Here is a 20128-nt window from a genome sequence, read left to right as displayed (position 1 = left end):
CTGAAGCCCTGCTACACAGACCAAACTTAAACCGCAACGACGTTCTTACTATTTCTAAAGTATGGGAAATTGTCATACAAAATTGTCTTAAATAATTTTTTTTTGTTTGTTTTTACTTCTGTAACACTTTACGCACGTTTAATAAGATTCTATTGTAATCACGCCCCCTAACTGTACGTTATTCCTATTATCCTAATATTCCTAGTACGTTATACCAGATAGGGGGCATGATTACTATTGTAATCATGCCCCTAACTGTACGTTATTCCTATTTAAACTACTGTATTGATGACGTCCTATGATACTTAGGATGAAATATTTACAATTAAATAATTTTCACTGTGGTTAATACGTGTGTTTCTTTTAATTATGATCGCACCACAGGTTTCGTTATTTAAAAAAAAATGCTACTTTTATTATAAATAAGCCACCCAGGTGGCGGAGCAGATAGCGTATCCGCTTCCCGATCTGGTTATCGGTTCGGATCACACGATCCGACATGGATGTGATGTGAAAGCTTTAGGTAAGAGACGATTTTCATCGGTTGGTGTGCCATCATCACGTTGCTTGCTGGAGGCTTCAAATAGCTTAAAAAATTCTGTTTGATCTATAGAGAAGGATTTCAGGAGTACCTTACCCATAGCACAGTCACCTATTAAATTTTCGCTTGGGAGAAATGATGGAGTCCCTCCTCAGAAGATTCTAGTTTGTGTAGTGCTCATCGTACACTTCGAAAAGAAGGTTTGTTGACGCAACAACTGTAAACACACAGTATTAATTGATGCCATGTATATTCTGATCATCAATATACGATGATTCAGTATTAGAAATGCTCAAGGCACTTTTAATTAAGAGTTATGTAAAAAGTTCTACTCCGTTATCATAGTTGATATCTTCAGTAAACAGAATGCCTTTTGATCGTGGGATTTTTTTTTACATGAATGATTACAACTCATTTTATTCTATTGTCATGATTACTCTATAAAACAAAAAAGGAATCATTTCAACAGTTGCTTAATACTTCCTCGCAGTAATAATCAGAACTATATCAGATAAAGGTTCTTTTAACTCCTTTTGTGATACGGAGTCTCGAAGGAACATCTGGATGTTGTGGCTAAATTTTATTAACTTGTTGTGACTGAAAAAAAAAAAAACAATGGATAGGCTTATTCCCAAGTGCGGCAACAAATATTCTTTCTTTCTGTGTAAAAACAAGCTTTGAATTCTTCCATTGCAGTTACGGTAACCCTGACATTATAATCCCATCTCTGAAGAGGCGTGAAGTCTCACAGGTGAGAGTCGTCACCTGGCATGTGTGATGTCAAGGGGCACCGTACACTCACGTTCTATGTGGTTGCAGCTTTTAGCAGGCACCTGACAATACTGACCTCGTCGTGAGGTTATTCGTCTGTGTCGACAGGCTATTTGCTTAAAGTGTGTTTAAAAAAAAAAAAAAAAAAAAAACTCTTTCTCGGACATTTCGTGTTGTAACAGTAGCCTCCAGGGAAGGACGAGCTTCGTGTCATCGTCGCTTAGATGGAGTGTTGTTAAGAGCTGAAATATCTGCAGGTGTCCTTTAGCAGCACGTGACCTTGAGGCTACCCTGACCGTGGAACCGGTTTATTGCGTTATTCATCTGATGTTTGTAGACGGCTGGAGGTGTTTCTCTTCCGGGCTGCTGCTCATCTCTCTCTCTCTCTCTCTCTCTCTTTCCTCCTCTAATCTATCTTTTTCCCGCTAGCCTTCTTGTTTTCTTATTTATCTATAATTATTTATTCTCTCTCTCTCTCTCTCTCTCTCTCTCCATTTCTTTGTATGACAGGCCAGGCCAAGTAAATAAGAACTGCAATCACTTGATGATAATCCTAATGATGTCTTTTATTTTTCATTTCAAGCAGTTCATATTTGCATATGCGGGTTCAGATCTGAAGATTGCTTTAATCAAACCACGCATCGAATACTTTGATTGCGCAAAGTATTCAAACAACTTCTCAGAGGGAACATTTCTTTCCATTAATACAGAAGTATTTTTCCACGTTAGGGTTCCATACTTCTAAGAATTCAAGAGATCTTTAACAATATAGAGGTTTGTTACAATTCGCTTCACCACCTACAATATTTCTGCCACACACTGACTATCCTCCATCTATTTCCTTATATATTTCCGGAATGTCGTGTGCGAAGTCTTCTTCAGTTCAATACATATCAATATCTTAAATCATATTTGAGATCTTGAAGACTGGATGTAATCCGGAAAACCCCGAAGTCCTGATTCAATTTGTCAAAAAAAAAAAAAGGTTAGCTATCAATATTTTAAAGGGTAGTGACCCTATGATGGCCTTGTCCCGTTTTATGGCAATGAGTTCAGTACTTTAGAATTGTCTTCAAAGCCCACACACGACCTTGAGGCCATCTGGCAATCTCAGTCTGTGATTAAACTGCTTCCTGCTTGCCGATATTGCTCTCCATCTCAAAGAATTCCAATGGACGGCGTTTCTGGAACATTCCTGATATCTAGGTTATTGAGGTGTTGATGACTCGGAGCAACTGTTAGCGTATAATTCATTTCGTCAAGGGACACACGTCTGGGAAATAAATTAATAAAGAAACTTGAATTGTTAAATCAACAATGAGAACATTATGCTAACAGTTTAGTTGCACGTGATTGATTTCTGGAGTGCAAAGCTTAAATTCTAAAGCCCGCACAATAAAAACTTTGAACTGGGAGGGAAAAAGTCCACCCCTCTCCAACCCAAAAAAGTATGAACTTTTGGTTGCGTTTTAAATACCAATAATGAAACAAGAAGAGGCTTAAATAACACGAAGTAAAGATTAAAAACATTCAAGTTTTCACAAACGTTCCCTGTAGTGTAATAACCCGATAAGTGCGTAAAATAGTGGATGGCTCACACTTTAAACATTATTCTCTGAAGGTGAATTTTCGGAGGCATGTTATTACGATTTTTCTATCTCAATGAAATATTATGGCTAAAGATTCAATGTTGATGAACTAGCGTTTTTTTTTTTTTCCAAAATGTAGGACATTGAAAACCAAGAAAAGTAATAAATGACATAATTGTATGTTAAGAATTTGGTGAAGAGCCTCCATAGTTCAGTGGGTATAGACGATCTTTCCAGGGTTCGAATCTCGTCTATGACATGAGGAACCTTTATCAGGTATTTTCAATCAAATGGCCAGTCTTATACGGAGGTGCAGGGAGTTTTCTTTCGGAGACTGGGGTTTTTCAAAACAAGCAAACCGGCTTTTCATTGCATTTATCCCTCCTACACTGCAGATTGTCTACGTAAGCAGTATAATACATATTATAATATCTATATGTTATACATATAACATATTCATGCCAAAGATTATGAATTTTTGCATGCGTCTAATCACTTTCGAATTTTTTTTAAAGTTTTCAGTGCACTGTTTGTGCACTGAAAACTTAAGATGGTTCATGAACCATCTTAAGTTTCTAGATGAGAAACTTAAGGACGGGTGATGGGCTTCTTTTTTTCCAATACGGACAACTCCTCATCTTCAATAGTGCAAAAAATAATAATAATAAAAGCAAAACATAAACTTTTTTTATAATATTACACAGCAAATGAACCCTGTTAGCAAAATGAATATTTTCTTTCGACTTTGTAGAATGTCTTTTTTGCGTTTTGTTACACCTCGACTTTCTGTTCGCGCTCTTATACATCTGGTTCGCATTATTTTCGGGAGACGAAATAAATAAAAAAAAATATACAAAAACTTGCAGGAACCGTACAAAGATGACTTTCAACTGAAGTTGACGTTTCAAGGATTACTCTATCACCATGCTTGAATAAAAAAAAGAACGATTTATGACTAGCAATGTTGAGAGAGAAACGTTGCTTTCTACAACAATTACAGTGAAGTGCTGATGACAAGGAACTTGCTTTCCTGAAAGCATTAAGAATTAACCATTAAGGTTCCAGAAACACGAAAATTTGGCCTTTGTAATTAAATCATATATGACCATTGGAATTTGGTTGGTTTCACACTAATTATTAGGTTGGACGATTAGTCAGCGTATCTGCTCTCCAGCAAAGAGACTGCGGGTTCGAATCTTGCCAAGGGCATGGATGTTTGTGACTGCTTTACTAACCAATTAATTATGTGCTGCTGTGACCTGTGTTCTGGCGTAGTATGACCTTTGATGTGTTTGCGCCATAAAAATCAAATAAAAAAATAATACCAGATTTATTTGATTCTTTCTTCTTATTGATATCGTCATCCTTCATTTCTAAATGCCAAACTTTATCATTTCTAAGATATATTGGTGGAGGTTGTATACTCCAAATATACAGAGAAATCCCACTAAATCTGAAGAAGGAGGAGGTATGTTTCTCCTATTGCAAACTTAATTAAGAAGCTTAGAGAAAGATAAAAAGAAAATATTAATATTTTAAAATACAGTTTAGTCCGATCTGGATCTAGTTCAGAATGCAGTGACGATGCCTGCGATACAGTCATCACCTTTCGGTAGGAAGGATCTGGGTTCGAGTCTCATGTAGAATGCGAGGCGAGTTAGTTGGTCATCGGAAGCTGTTAAACAAACTAGCAAGAGAATACACGTAACTGATAGAGAGAACAAATCATGTAGATAGGATGAATTGTCTTATCGTGACATTAATTAGATTTGCACCAAAGGGCGATTAACATTAAAATCAGATGAAATTTGGCCTAGAAAACGTTTCATTGGTTGATGACTTAGAATCGAATCAATGAAGTTTCGGTTCTACTATCTAATGTTATTAAAGCTAGCCCAACGTTGGTTTGCAGGCATTCCGAAATTCATGCCGGCTGCATTTTATTTCTTATAATTTAACATAATATCAATTTAAATATTCATATGTTCGGTGTTTAAGAAATAATTTCGATAAATAATTTTACTCGTGCATATGATTTGTTAGGGGACGCCACCATATATAATTTAATTATAGATTTTAGTAACTATGAGTAAATCTTTCAATTATTTAATATAATTAAACTATAAGCATTGCATCATTACACATTAGGCATTGAATATTGCCTAGAATGAAAACTAAAAATTCAAAAGAGATTACTGAGTTTTTTTCCCAGTCGTTATTCTCTCCTGAGATAATGCATGCATTGTATTCATTTGCATTTTACTTCCTAAATTGTTGGTCACCGATTATTTTGATTGACAGTTGACGATAAAATGTGATATTATGAGAGTCGATAATTTAAATATTTCAGATTATTTCCCTTCGTCCTTTGTTAAAGAACCAAAGCAGAGAAAAGTATTTCGTCGCTCTTCCGAAGCCTAAATTTAGTGAGTAGGTGATGTCAATATTTTGTGTTTTCACTTGTTTATAAAGCCAATCATTGTCACTACCGGATGTCTTCTTGTCCACATCTTCGTCTGAGTGTGACGAAAGGGGAGGAGGAAACTTCACAAACTTTTCTACAGGAAGTATTTGTCATAGTTCTGTTCCATGACTAAGCTCATCGCTCAGGGCTGGCAAGACATCCTTCCGATGGGAGTACAAATCTTAGTTCACTATCCTGACAGCTGGATGACTCAGCACCGTGGGATGGCACTGAAAAAGCGTTTTCAATCAACCATCCATATGATCCGTAATATGTCATGTGACCGTCAACATTTGGCAAAGATCGTAAACATTGCCCTGATAGAATAATTTTGAAATATTACAAAAAGATAAAAATACGTTTATTTAGACCAGTTAATTTTCATATTCATCCTAATTCTCGTATTCACAGTTATTTCAAGTCACTTTTTCTTCTGTATCTCCATATATTAATAACAAACACCGCAAAAAGACATTGCTTATTATATATAATTTCTTCTAGTCTAACTGCGTTTGAATATTGCACAGCAATTATCGTTTTCGTCGATTGATTTTAAATCTCCTTCTTTTCGATTTTAATTATATGTTGTGAAGCATCAGTTGTGTGTGTGTTCATCAGTCAGTTTGTCTATTTTACTGGAGGAAAAATCTTAGTTTTTGGAAGAAAAAATCCTGTTACTTTTTCCGAAACTGACTGACTCAATATCTACGGGGGGGGGGAAAAGTTTAGAAACCCTCTCTTTGCATCTTTAACACGTTCATTGCCAATCACGCGATATCGCGCGATGCGAGCCCTCGCCAAACGGTCGATCACGCGTTATCGCGTGGCGCATCGCTAACTAAATAAAAATAAAATAAAATAAATTTGGCCACCACACGAAATTCCAATTTTCAGCTTGGCAATGAAAGTGTTAATAGGATTTGAACCTAGATTTTTCCAATACAAAATAGATATTATTTGACCGTAAAGGAGTACATAGAAAATTACGCCACGGTATCGACTGTTTGTGCGAGGTTTAGTTAAATGGCATATGCCAGAGATGTCAGAAATAGTTACCCTATGTGCATTTACTGGTTATATTTCTTTCAATTAACGATAGAAAAGGAATGGACATAGATTCGTACAAGGAGATAGAGAAGCGAAATGTTAGATTCAGAAGAGAGAGAGATAAAAAAAAAAAAGTTTTTTTTTGTATTTAAAAGGATATTTTATTTTATGGACAAAAACTATTAAAAATAAATAAAATAATAAATCCCATTGGCTTTTCATTCTCCAAATGGAGCAGCTTGCCCAATTTATCCCTAATTGCACTAATCTTCATCTTCATAAGATTAGTGCAATCTCTAGCCAAAGTGCATAAACAAAAGCAGCAAAATACACGAACGACAATTGTCACCTAGTCCTAGTTAGTATTGCTGTGAGAGTTTTAGAGTTGATTTCTTTTGTGTTCGATTATTAAAAACTTGAATTTTTTTTCAAGAAAAAGAACATTCTACATGCTTGTTCCAAATTTAACAGTCAGGAAACGGCTGGGAAAAAAAAAAAACTAGAAAAAAATCTAGTCGGACTAGAATGGAATCTATAGGGTTTTCCTACGCTGATCTAAAGCAATGGGCGTTACCACGAGGCACAGAATAAAAATATACTTATTACACAGAAATTTTCTTTGCAAAACACATAGAAATAAGTCACTAACAAACATCATGAAAATCAGAAATATTCCCTCCTTTTCCCACACACGTACGCAAATGAACATTCTATAAAATCAACTTCTGAAATTTGTATTAGAATTGTTTCACTGACCGAATCAGCTCTTTGGGAAATTATTTTGCCATCTGTAGCTCATAATAACTGCTTTTCTACAAATAATAAAGCATTGATTAGAGGACATTGATGATCTACCAACTGCATCGTTGTTGCTTTTATTATAATCAATACATTTATTTGACAAGTAAAATCCTACTAGAAAGTCTTTTCTTGGACGGAAAAGAGATTATAAAATCGAACCCTAAAATTTGAATTAACATCAGATTTTTCCAATTAATTTACACATTAGTCTTACTATTTATTCGCACTATTATTCTAGGATTATTATTATCGAAAACAAAATCGAGTCGCCTTTATAGAACTCTGGAGTTCATAAATACAAAGTTCATAGAAACGTGCCCAAAACTGAATTATGGCCTATTCAACCCTAAGTGCAGAAGAAGAACGTGATTATAGCACGAGGGAAGGGAGATGTTTCCGTGTTCTGGGCAGTTCCTTGATCATGCGATAGTACAGAGTAATTCACCAACTTATCTACTGGATTTCTGATTGGTACTTTGAAGGCCCAGCTTACATAAACGGATAATTACAGCATGTCCAGTGCAAAATAGGCAACTTGTTTTCGTACGGGAATGTTCGACCTTAAAACGTCATGGCCGACTGCTACTTTATTTTGTCCCCGTTCATCCTATTTGTATCTAATCTCCTGCAATATTCCGTCGATATTATCCCCAAAATATAGGACGCAAATGGTATAATACCGCATTGTGTGTGTGTGTGTGTGTGTGTGTGTGTGTGTGTGTGTGTGTGTGTGTGTGTGTGTGTGTGTGTGTAAGAAAAAAATTAACTATTACTTTTCCTTTTTTCTTAGTTTCCATTTTCACGCTCGAAAGAACCATCATCTGTCTAATCAACAGGTTGTGGGTTAGAATCCCACCGCGAGTATGTATGTTCGTGATTCTCTTTAGGACACATGAATTTCAACGCCTTCTGTGAAACCACTGCCCGCTTATTGGAGACCTGAAGTGGCTTGAAAAAGTTCTGTTTCGTCTCTAGAGCAAGATTTCTGGACCAGGTAAAAATGATATAAAAATTAACCACAAAAAAAAAAAAAATTCTTAGCACACCCACGTACTAATGTACTGTAAGTTTGCAATTTTACGTGAGTGATAGTTACATAAAAAAGAAAAGTTTACAAATTTAGATTTTTGAATAGGTGGTTTTGAATGGTTTAGTACTGTTAATTAATAAAAAAAAAAAAAGGGATTCACTCTCACACCATCTCCCGATGTTTTAAGTCATGAAAATTATCTCCCTATTCTTCAGAAATGAATGAATGGAAGGCCTTGTTGGGAACATTATGATGTCATCAAATTCACGCCCTTCCATTGGATGAGAATGATGAGTAGAGAGAGAAATTCGTCTTTTCATGAAATGCTTATCCACTCCTCCGTCTTCTTCCCAAATGGTATTATTTTTGACCATTCGGTAATCATTAATCCAGGATCGTAAAAATATTAATGTTTTTACAGTTTTGGAATTTGCCAACCTCTAGATGTCCATGAAATACCTGCTGATGCAATATGTGTGTTGTGTATTATATGCAGTTAATACGGTATATATATATCAATATATTAGTGGCGCATATATATGAGAGTATATGGGTTATAAACAATGCCTGGATACAGTACATATTGATTACATTGTAATTATTTGGCAATATATGTCAGTCGGTGTAAATATTTGGCAACTGTGACATCACAGACTCTTTGAGAGCGAATTATCAATTAGTAAGGCTCCTCACTTTTGTTTGATGTTCCACGCTGTTGTTGAGAAGTCCCCGATCCATATTCAAATTCATGGAATTTTATACCACAATTCCATCCATTCCAGAAAGGTCGAAATGATTTTCTGTCTATTAGTCAGTTTGTGCCCAAGGCTCATCATATTCTCAAATCCATTAGGTATCTAGCACATCATTGTGGGCGTATCGTCCAAATGAAGTGACTCAGTGAATACTGACTCCACATTGTTACTTATCCACTATGATATGAATGCTTTTTGAAAGTCGATGAGTTTCGCAGAATGGCAAAACGGTGGTCTCACCGACTTGTCAAATCCATGGTTTTCCATGCCATCACAATCCTCCAGACGGTAAGACTTGCCGTCTGGAGGACTGTGGTGGCATGAAAAAACCGTATGTTTCTAGCCCTTAGTCTATGTACAGACTATGCTTTTTCTTTCGTTAGCAGGATTAGCATTTAAAATTATCTTAATCTTAGCTCTAGATATATAATTATTAACTCTTAGGAAGAAAACTGTATTTTCAGACACAATTCCCAGAGTTGAACAATAAAATTTTGAAAGACGAAATACTGTTTGTTACATGGTAAAAAGGATAGATAAAGGAAAGTTTAAGTTGGATTGGATTGGTTTCGGTGAAATTACTGAAGAAGCAGTTGAGGTTATGTAGCCAGTCTCTGTCTTCGGACTTTAAATATCAAGAAAAAGTTTAACTTCTCATCTGATACTATGAACATTTGAATAAAGCAATCTCAGATGGTGTGTGGTACTTTTGTTTTTGAGAGGCTAGGGGGGAAAAACCCTCTTTCTTTCCCTAACCCGTGCAAAAACGTCATATCACGAGAGTTCCTTATCTGCTAGAGTTCAATTTTATTGCTTATTTTGACATGTTGAAACATGAGAATTTAGAATGTACGAAATTTTATTTCTGAAAACCCAACAACGACAAGCTTAAAATGATTACATGTCAACGTAAAAAAAAAAAAAAAAAATCGATTCCGGGTTTTTAACTGAAGGAACCATGACAGTATGTTGTGCAGGAAGGTGAAGATCAACAGCCTTTACAATCACCGTTTTTTTTATTAGCGGCATAGTCTCAAAACGGAAGTGAATGGAAAGAGACTGGAAATGGAGTTACCGAAGCCAAGAAGTTCTAAACAGGTTTAAAATGTCATTTTTGGCTTACTTGGAGATAAGTTTCCAAAATTGTCCTCAGGACCACTGAAGCTTTACCTTTAAGTAGAGAAAGCTTTCGTGAGCGAAGAGAAAAGAGTCATTTTAAGGGAAGGAGGTGGGAGAGTTTCCGGAACGAAAGCAACCAGCCATCGTCATAATAAACTGCATCGCGAACTTATTTCTTTCCCCCCTCCTCCAATCTTTTCAACACCCCTGTGCTTATATCTTCAGCAAAAGCTCACTGCGTAACTAATACTGTGTTAGGCCAACCAGAAAAATCCTTCAGCTGGGACGGTGACGTTTAATTATCCTCTGCATCCCCGAAACTGCTCGCACTTTTACCCGTCAGGTGGAAGGAAGGCTTTCCGGCCCAGTGCTTGAAAGGATGACAATTTCCCAATATTCGCTTACTTCCTCTCTATTTCTGCTGCGAGACCATCATCAGAAAGAGTTTCAGATTATGCTAACAAGCAACAAGTCACACAGGAACGTCGGATTAAAGACGGTGATCGTACGCAGATTATTTCGTGATTTGTTTTCACGAAAATGAATGAAAACCATGATTCTTGAGCCTTGACCAATTCGGTGGAGTAAATCCTTTAGGGGGTAAAGTTTGGGGTTTTAATTTCTCGTTTTCTTTAACTTTAATCTGTTTCTTATTTATGTGAGATCCCTCTTATAAATTTCTGACAAACAACCGACTTAATGTGAAGGCATGTTGCCGGGTCAAAAGTAGTTGACGTATGTCTGTGACGAGCTAGAAAATCACAAATCTATTGCACATTTCATATCCAAAATACTACATGTCTACAAATCCTTTTTTATTCAAATAAAAAATAATTAATATTCACTTGTTTTATATACTAACGGTGAATTGTACAACTGCAATAGAAAGAAAATCCTGTAGAGTCAGCGCCTCCATAGCACAGTCGACACATTCAAGTTTCGTCTGAGAGGCGTGGAAATATATAACAGATTTTCAACTGAAGGTAAGAGAGAGTCGGTTTTTTTACGAGGAGGCATTGTTCCTCTCCCATAAACTTGAGATCCGTTTCTACGTCACAGACAGACTGTTTAGAAGGCATACGCAATTATCGAACGGAATATATCATAGCTTTACTTGTTTCATCGATCCTTCGTAGCTCAGTCGGCATTACCGGTCGGATTCGATTGCCGTCCGTGCCGTCCGATTCGAAAGACCTGGATTCGATTGCTGTCCGTGACGTGAGGAACCTTTATCTGATCTCTTTCGAAGAAAGGTGAGTTAGCCCGTCTCATACGAAGGTAGTTTTTTTTTTCTCCCGGAAACTCCGGTTTTTCGTCCCTCAGAACAGGCAAACCGGTCCGTGAACACACACATCGATCTACAGCCAAAATATATACTTAAAAATCCACTATTAGGAGGGCTTAGTTTTTCCTAAGGAACGGATGAGGAAAATTGGGGGAAGCCCCCCACGACAACAACAATTCGTTTCATCGTAATCCTAAACAACTTCCTAAAGTTACCATATTCACCTTTTATTGGTTCTTTTAATTAAGGGCCACAATGGCCTGACATCACTATTTCGAACTGTTAGTTCTCTTCAGAGGCCAATTTTTCTTCTGAGATGTTCACGCCCTATAAAATATTATTACGATCGCTCTATAATATCTATAAAAAGTGGACAACACAATTCCGATCAACTGTTACCTGCAGACAATCATTTTAACAATATGGACAATACGTAGTTTATCTCATTGAAAATGAAACAATGATGTCTAAAATGTGACAGTGCATTAAAATATCAATGATATAGTGCACTCTGTTTTCTTTTAATTACGTTTACATATATTTTATAAGTTAAAACGATTCTACGATGGAATATTCTATCGGATAACAAAATTTAAAAAAAAACGAGATAAAGGAAATATTAAAATGTAGTGAAATTAATAAAAGAATATCAAAATAGGTAGAATATATCTAAACAAACTATGGAATTTATTAATAGTAAGAATTCCATAAGAACTATGGCAAATACTAAATTACGTACATCATTAACGGACATTATGCACTTTGTGCGCATGCGCAGAAGTCACAACAAAAACGTCACCGGTGGAATGACATCGATGTATTTCATCAGCCAAAGAAGCATTTCCTGAGATGAACATAACATCTTTCCAATTACACCCAACCCATGTTCCCTCAATTTCTTTTTTTTTTTTTTTATATATACTTTTTGTCTAAAACTATCCCACATTAGCTTGCGGAACGCGCCACATCACACACGCCGGAAGTCCCGCGGTGCACAGCTCTCAGGAATCACAAACATTCACCTGCAAAGCAAAACAAAAAAAGAAAAGAAAAGAAAAAAAAAAAAAAAACTAAGTAACAACCGCAAGTCACTGGCGCGTGCTAATGTAGCAGCCTTGACCGTTTCGGTTTTCTGAAGATCAGAGCACACGGCGTGGCTTTCAAACTTGAAGACGGGAAAAGAAAAACGGAGAATAGCTTCTTCCTTAGTTAAGATCCCAGAATGAAGATAGAAAAAATAAATAAAATAAGAGGGAAAAAGTTGATGTTAGAAAAGGTGGATTCGGATGTCACAGAGGAAAAAAAAAAAAAAAAAAGAAAAAAGAAACAACACGCAGTCGTGATCAGCAACTTCATTAAAGATCCGTAAGGACTTGCAACAATAACAATGATGCTCTGCAGACATAATTCTGAACACAATCTGACGTCGTCTGCTTTTCCATTGTTCATTTCCCAATAACAGAAGAAAATAAACAAACTCAAAAACTAAAAAAAAAAAACTAATTTCAATAACATCAGGAATGTAAATCTATCGAATTACGCTAACAAAGAATTAACTGATTATTGATAGTATTCAAAGTACTACAAGATCACAATGTCCCACTGTTTATCTGTGAGGCATTGGTTTATCTGTTTCAAAATATAAAACTGCTAAATTTGCCTAATTTCGATTGTAATTACTGAAATTTTTTAATAATAAGTAAGGATCTAAACAATCCAGGAAACAACTGCAACGGGTATGACAATTGAGGTCTCTAATCAAACCGTAATCAAAAACTCTGTACCCAGATGGACCAAACTTGTGATATATAATTGACTGCTAGAATGATTCAGAAGAGTTGACATCCGAAACGGAGAAAATAACATTAATGCTGGATGGTGGTTGGAAAGAGAGATCCAATGATTATCATAGTTCCTGCTGAAGATAATACAGTGATATGTTGGAATCATTTGTCTCCTAGACGTAACAGCTGTCTCGGAAACAAAGTAATTCTAACGGGACCTCTTTTCACAATGGACAATCAGGTACAGATGCTGTCTTTGCAAACAGATAAACCAATCTAGGAGCACGCCAGTGAACATATTAATAAGCGAATATCAAAATCAGTAGAATATACCTAAACAAGCTAATCGGTTGGGTTATATTTTCTGTGGAGTTTCAAAAAGATGAAATTTCTGCTTTCTTATGAGATTGGATAACTCACTTTTAGCTTAAAAGTTATTATAAAAGTTTCTAACATCCAGAAAGGATTCGACGCCATGTCTTTTTCAACCACAGTTTTTCTGAATGTTCTGGAGGTGTTTTTACATTGACCAACAAAAGCATCTTTGTTAGCCAATGTAAAAGAAATATTTGCTATAGTTTATTATTGTAACAAATATTGTCGTTGTTAACACACATGCCTGATTTCTCAAAAGATCTTTGAGGATCAATTCACTGTTCTGCTGTCCAACATTAGTTTGATATATTGGATTAGACCAAAATTAAGCCTGTAGACTCAAAGAATGCGCATAGAAATTGAAATGTGGACTACGGAAGCTTTAAAAATAATATTACTGACAGCTCAATCCAGGTCTATACAAAACAGGATTTTGATTTGTGTGTGTGTGTGTGTGTGTGTGTGTGTGTGTGTGTGTGTGTGTGTGTGTGTGTGTGTGTGTGTGTGTGTGTGTGTGTGTGTGTGTGTGTTGGAAAGTGCATCAGGTGATGGATTCGTCTCGCTTTCATCTTAAAGCGCAAGGAGTTAAATAATAATGTAGTGAACATTCGCCTGGCATGAAATAGTTCGTGGATAATCAAAGCACTTGTCCATATCGTATTTCAACTAATATGAAATGACTCTCAAGATGACAAATGCGCCTCATCATTGCAGAAAATCTGTTTGTCAAGTCATATGTCGATGACTGTGATCAGTCGGCATCACTAAACACCCCTCCACCTTCTTCAGATTTCGACTTATTACTTATTATTATTATTATTATTAATCGCATCAGACAGGTTGCAACACCACCTTTCTGTGGAATGTATTAGAACCTAGTACCAGAACTATATTCCGCTGTTTACTTTACTGGAGGACTGTAACATTACAGCCAGAAGATTCTTCAAATTGCCATAAATAAGTGGTTACAACGACTTTTGGGCCAGTTATAAGTTTTTTATAGTTTTCCTGATATATTGGAAAATCAAAAAGATAAAATTTCTTTCTGAAATTTGGGGCAGAGGTGCACTTAATACCTATTAGAAACCAGCAAAATATATATCATTCCAACTCCAAGCTATTATTTTGGCCATTGATTGTCTGCACTGTGTCTGTCGCACTGAGGTAGCTTTCTCATTTCTCTGACCAGAAAATTTTGTTCACAGGATTACAAATTCAAGCAAATCAAACCATTATGTCACTCTAAATTTGTCACTCACATTTTTGACTTTCTTTTGTCTTTTTTCCCCCTTTTAGACTTAGAATAATATAATGGAGCAGATATAAACAGTTTTTTAAGTATTGTATTTTGTCCATCATATATTTATGATTTATCCACTGAGAGCAGTGTTTTCATATTCAACTCAATCTTCATTCATTTTTCATATATTCTGAAAATTTTATAATAATAATAATAATAATAATAATAATAAAATAATAATAATAATAATAGAAAATGTACTTCAGTATTGTAGCTAAACTGGTTAGGGGAAAAAAGCTAATAGATTGCATTTGTTGAATGGTTCATAACTTATCTCTGCAATTTTGGAGAAAGTGCAGAGATAAGTTAAGCTAGCGAAGATAAGTTAAGGCAGCGAAGTCCAGTGGTTAAATACTATCTTTACAGAAACGGATTGGAATTCAACTTCCCTCCCTTCTCTGATACTCAATATTCAAGGCTAATGCTACTAGAATCTGTAAGAACAGCATGTGGCTACAAAATATAACTTCATGTGGTCATTTGGAGTATGCACATCTATAATGTATTGTTGAGCCTTGCTACTTATTGTTAGAAATCTGCTGTTTCGTAATTTTCTAGTTAAAAAAAATTACAAAACAGCAGACCAAATGATTGTTGGATAGTGGATTAAATCAAACGTTTTCTCTCTCTCTCACACACACACACAAAATCGTATTCAACGTTTTTTTTCTCTTTCACAAATATCAGCATACAGATCAACAAGATGTTTTGTTATAAACATAGGTGTTTTGTAGCAGCTGAATTCACTACTAAAACAGCATGTTTGCATGTTTATGTCTATTAATTGCACGTTTCTTTGACAATGTGTGTGGGGGTTTTTTTGGAGAAATACTCTACCATCTTTATATGATACTAGCTAACACGACTTTGGTTGAAAAGTAGTTATAAAGATTTCTGGCATCTTTGAGAGGATCCAAAGGTGGGTCTCTTTCAATATATTCAAGTCCAACATTAAAAGTTTTTTCTTTATTATTATTACAAAACACAGAAGTCTTTCAACCATTTCAAAAATTGTTAATGAGTCTTTCAATTCATTAACAATTTTGCTTTTGTTTTGCACTCGCGTCTCTATAGTCTCGGTATATGCCATTAGTTTGGAAAGGCCTAGGTTCAAATCCTGTCTTTGAATGAACATAAGTTCAAATGATCCCCAATGTGTATTCATACACAATATATGAGAGTGTTTTTTGATGTTCATCGCATCTTTAGAAGCAGGTTTATTATTTCAGATTTATTTGCGAAAAACATATTATATTTTTATGTATTTATTTTTAAATTCATTGAGACATCATTCAATAAAATGTATGATGAATACAGATTATAGCTTCTAAGAGCTTACCTTTTTGATCCATTTCCTAGTCAACAAAGGAAAAAGTTCTTGCACGTAAACTATCTGCAACCAGAATAAAAGAAATCATTAAAATACACTATAAAAGAATATCTGTAACTCCAATGAATAATAGAATTGATAAGTAAGATAAAGGAACAACATACAAAAAGGCCGCCTATAACATATAATCAATTATAAATTTCTGCTGGCTTTAGAGTAAAGTGTTTATGATGATACCTGCAAATTACAGGTTTCAGCTGCCCTGGCTGGCTAAAGTACTGGATGCATGCGTCACTTAATTGCAGTTGTAATTAATATTCATCTTGCTGACATCGGCCTTGTTAGTGCATAGTGACAACATCATTATGGTGTTTTAATAACAACAAAGGAAGCGACTACTCTCCCTCGTTCTCTCTCTCTCTCTCTCTCTCTCTCTCTCTCCTTTCCTCTACTGAGGGTTTGGAAGTACATAAATTACTTCCACGGCAGTTGAAAACTTCAATAAGTACTTTTTTATTTTTTTTTCCTGTTAGCTATCATCTTTCAAAAGACATTTGACGACAGAGGGCGGGACGGTAGCAGCTATCATGCATCGTTGTCTGAGGCAGCCCAACCCACCATTATTGTCATTGACAGTAATTGAATGTAATGTTTCTGTTCCCGGAAGCGAGTAATTTTGGTTAAAATTACTGGACATCGCAGACGTTGTAGAGAGAGAGAGAGTATCCCCCCATTTTTCAAAACCCTTCGTCCCTCCCCTCCTAGACTTCACTTTCCTTTTTTTTTTTTTTTAATAGTGAGGGAAAAATAGGTCTTCGGGACAGCAAGAGAGGTAAAGTGCACGTTATGAAAGGCTTTAATTAACATTCTATTAGAATTAAGAAACAATCCACTTGACCATTAATTATAATTCAACATTCCATTTGTTATGCATATTTCGAAAACACATGTCCTCCTACAAACAGGTCTAAAACTCAAAACGGTTGCATTCTCTGTCTGGCAATATGTGTGGACCGCACCCAATTCACAAAAACATTTCTTTGATAGTATTACGGGACAGATGAAATTCATAGCAAGTTAGCAGACATTTCCCATTAACAGTAAAGTGAGCGCGCGCGCGCGCACACACACACACACACACACACACTTTATATAATAATAATAATCTTCTGTTGAATCGAGACTTATTTATCGAGAGGAGGCAAGCAGTATTTTTTGTAATATGGATATATTTAAGCAGTCGCAAGGGATGTTTTTGAGAGAAGATTAATATCTGAAAGAAAGGGATGTTCCTTTTGGATTTTAGTCCCATTACTAAAGTTCTGCAATTTTTTTTAAGACAGTACTAAGCAGAGATGCTTGTTTGTATAGCTGCTACATGCTATTGTAGATATAACAGAAAAGTTATGCCAAGTGGGGTGTCGTGTTATACAGCATTATCATTTCAATTCGTCGTAAAGTAGAGCAGATTTAATTTTGCAAACTCATCAGTTAGGCACATTAAATTTGAGATTTGTTTAGTTTTACTTATTAGTTAGAATTGTGCAAAATTAATAAGGCATTGATGCAAATCCATTTCGTCTGTTAATTATTTTGCCGTTTATCTGTTGAAAAGGGATAAAGGAATCAAAATTGCTTGCGAGAAAAACCTTGAGTTCACCATACAATTTAACTTTAGTTGAAAAGCGTTTTCTCGCATTCCCTTCTTAGTTCTTTTTAATTTTTTTTTTTAAAATCAAACCCCACACAAAAGGTTGCAAGACTATAGCATATCATCACCGCTGATGGAACTGGTCACTAGAAGAGGCGACAAGATAGCTTGGGAAAAGTTGGGTTTGAATCGCCTACAGGACACGAAGAACTTTAAAAGCGCTTTTTAATTGAATAATCTGGGCCTCAGGAAACTTGAGTTTTTATCCCTCGGAACTGAGTAATTACAATCAACTCAAACTAAACCTCGCACTACAAACAGCATTCAAACCTAAATCATTTCATCATAAGGGACCCAGCCATTTTTTTTATTATTATTTTTTGACTAAGCCACAGTGGTGCATTAGCTTAATAACTTTTTCGTAGAGAACAAACGTTTTTTTTTGGGGGGGGGGATCATGTCTGTTTGTCCGTATATTGCTTGGTATTAAGGATTATGGAATTTCATCAAATCGTTTAGTTCGTTCCTTCTTCACGTACAGTAAAATGATTTTTTTTTTACAGTACAGTCAAGTATTTACATGAAAATATGCATTTAGAACATAAATACTACCTTAAAAAAGAAAACTTAAATCCTAAATTATTCTCATCAAAATGATTTTTCAAATTTTCTGATTTTTTTTAAAATAAAATCTAATTCGATTGCATTATTTCAGAACATTTTTATTTTTTCTTCTTATTTATTTTTATTTTTTTTGACAGTAGTTTACCTATGCACATTAACTTTTAATGTATTGCATTTTGTATCTGTCATAACTAGATAAATTGACCTCCAAATTATAACTCCGCTAATTTTAATCCCGTCCGACAGGACACATTTTAATTGCGCTCAAAACAAAGCAGTCACAAGGAAGCTACTTCCTTTAAAAGATAGTCATGTGCTTTATGCTCCTCAGTACACCTCGTAAACCCATATTACTTGTCGTTCATAAAGGCCGATGGTTATCAAAATCATTGCCAGCTTCCAGTTCTTGTCCTCCTTATGGAACTATTAGGTGCACGGTTAAAGAATCAGACCAGGATAACTTGATGTTTGTTTTTCCAGAATCAAAATCTTTTCCATCTCCGTATGAGACTGGCAACTTCCCTTTAATCGAAATCGCATAAGTTTTTATTTTTAATAGTCTCCAAGTTAATAGATAAGTTTGTTGGATTTATTTCTTTTATTTTTAAGCCAACTGTTTATACTTCATAAACCAAATTTTATTATCAGAAAAGAAAAATCTTCTTTCTCACTTAATATCTTTCTATCAACTCTCTGACAGCGAAATGAATGGAATTCTGTTCAGTTAAGTATGGTATTGCAAAATGCAGTAAATTTGGGCTTCTGACTTTAAAACTTGATAACCTCACCCATATACGGAAAGATACATAGAAGTAAATTAATATTACTATCTAAGAGTCTTGATGAATTATCAGATTTCTTATTTTGGTAATGAGGCATTAATGTGATTAATGTTAGCTTATGTCTAGAAGCTATTGAAACATGTCCAATGCTTTTGTTTTCAGGATGACATATTTTTATATCTTCATCGCTGAAAAAAACCTTGACCGATTCTCTTATCTCAGTCAACTGAAGGAGCACTATTATTTCAAGTTAAGAGGTGTAAGAAGTTTCCGATTATTGTATTGTTTGCTTGAAATAGGAACAATAATCGATAAGATTAGGTTTAGATACAGAAATATTCGAGAGATCAGAAGAGAAAGAGAGAGAGAGAGAAAATGTAATTACATATGTAACATATAATTTGAGGAAAATAATCATTTTTATAATTTTATAAAATTTTATAAAATTATACAATATGATTATATTAGTTTTTCATATAAACTTTATAAGTGATTTCGACTAAAGGGAAGTTACCAGCCTCATACGGAGGTGGCAAAGATTTTTATTCTGAATACTGCGATTTTTCATCTCGCAAGGCAGATAAATCAGCCAGAGAATACACGCAGTTCACAGACAGCAGACTATGCAGATATGATTAACCGCCCTATCATAGCATTACTTAGTTTGTAGAATGCAAATTACTTGGCTGTGACAGGCCATTTGAGTCTCACGCATTAAAGAGAAAATAAGATTCATTTAATACGCAGACATACAAAATCAAAATATGAAATATAATATTTAATATGAAAGTCCAAATTCATTTTTGTTAATTTGGCAAAGTAATAAGATTCATTTCAAATTAGTTTATTTTAATTGGTCAAGTTGTGCGTGTGTCTCGTT

At 35.1% G+C, this 20128-nt stretch overlaps 1 protein-coding gene across 6 annotated transcripts in view; it reads right to left on the bottom strand.

Moving 5' to 3' along the window:
- LOC150110161 (uncharacterized) overlaps positions 1-20128 on the bottom strand; it is a 110468-nt gene that overhangs the window by 52982 nt on the left and 37358 nt on the right. For all 6 annotated transcript variants that reach the window (XM_090398178.1, XM_090398161.1, XM_090398169.1 and 3 more), the window contains one exon: positions 16201-16254. In XM_090398178.1, coding sequence (XP_090254304.1) covers positions 16201-16213 — 13 coding nt within the window. In that variant the 5' untranslated portion in view covers positions 16214-16254. The remainder of the gene's footprint in view (positions 1-16200; positions 16255-20128) is intronic.

The sequence above is a fragment of the Typopeltis vanoorti genome, chromosome 1 (genome assembly GCF_054136105.1).
Source record: "Typopeltis vanoorti isolate ZY-2024b chromosome 1, IOZ_Tvanoo_1.0, whole genome shotgun sequence".
NCBI lineage: Eukaryota > Metazoa > Arthropoda > Arachnida > Uropygi > Thelyphonidae > Typopeltis > Typopeltis vanoorti.
Note: the sequence above shows the minus strand (reverse complement) of the source record. Positions and strands in the feature narration are given on the sequence as shown.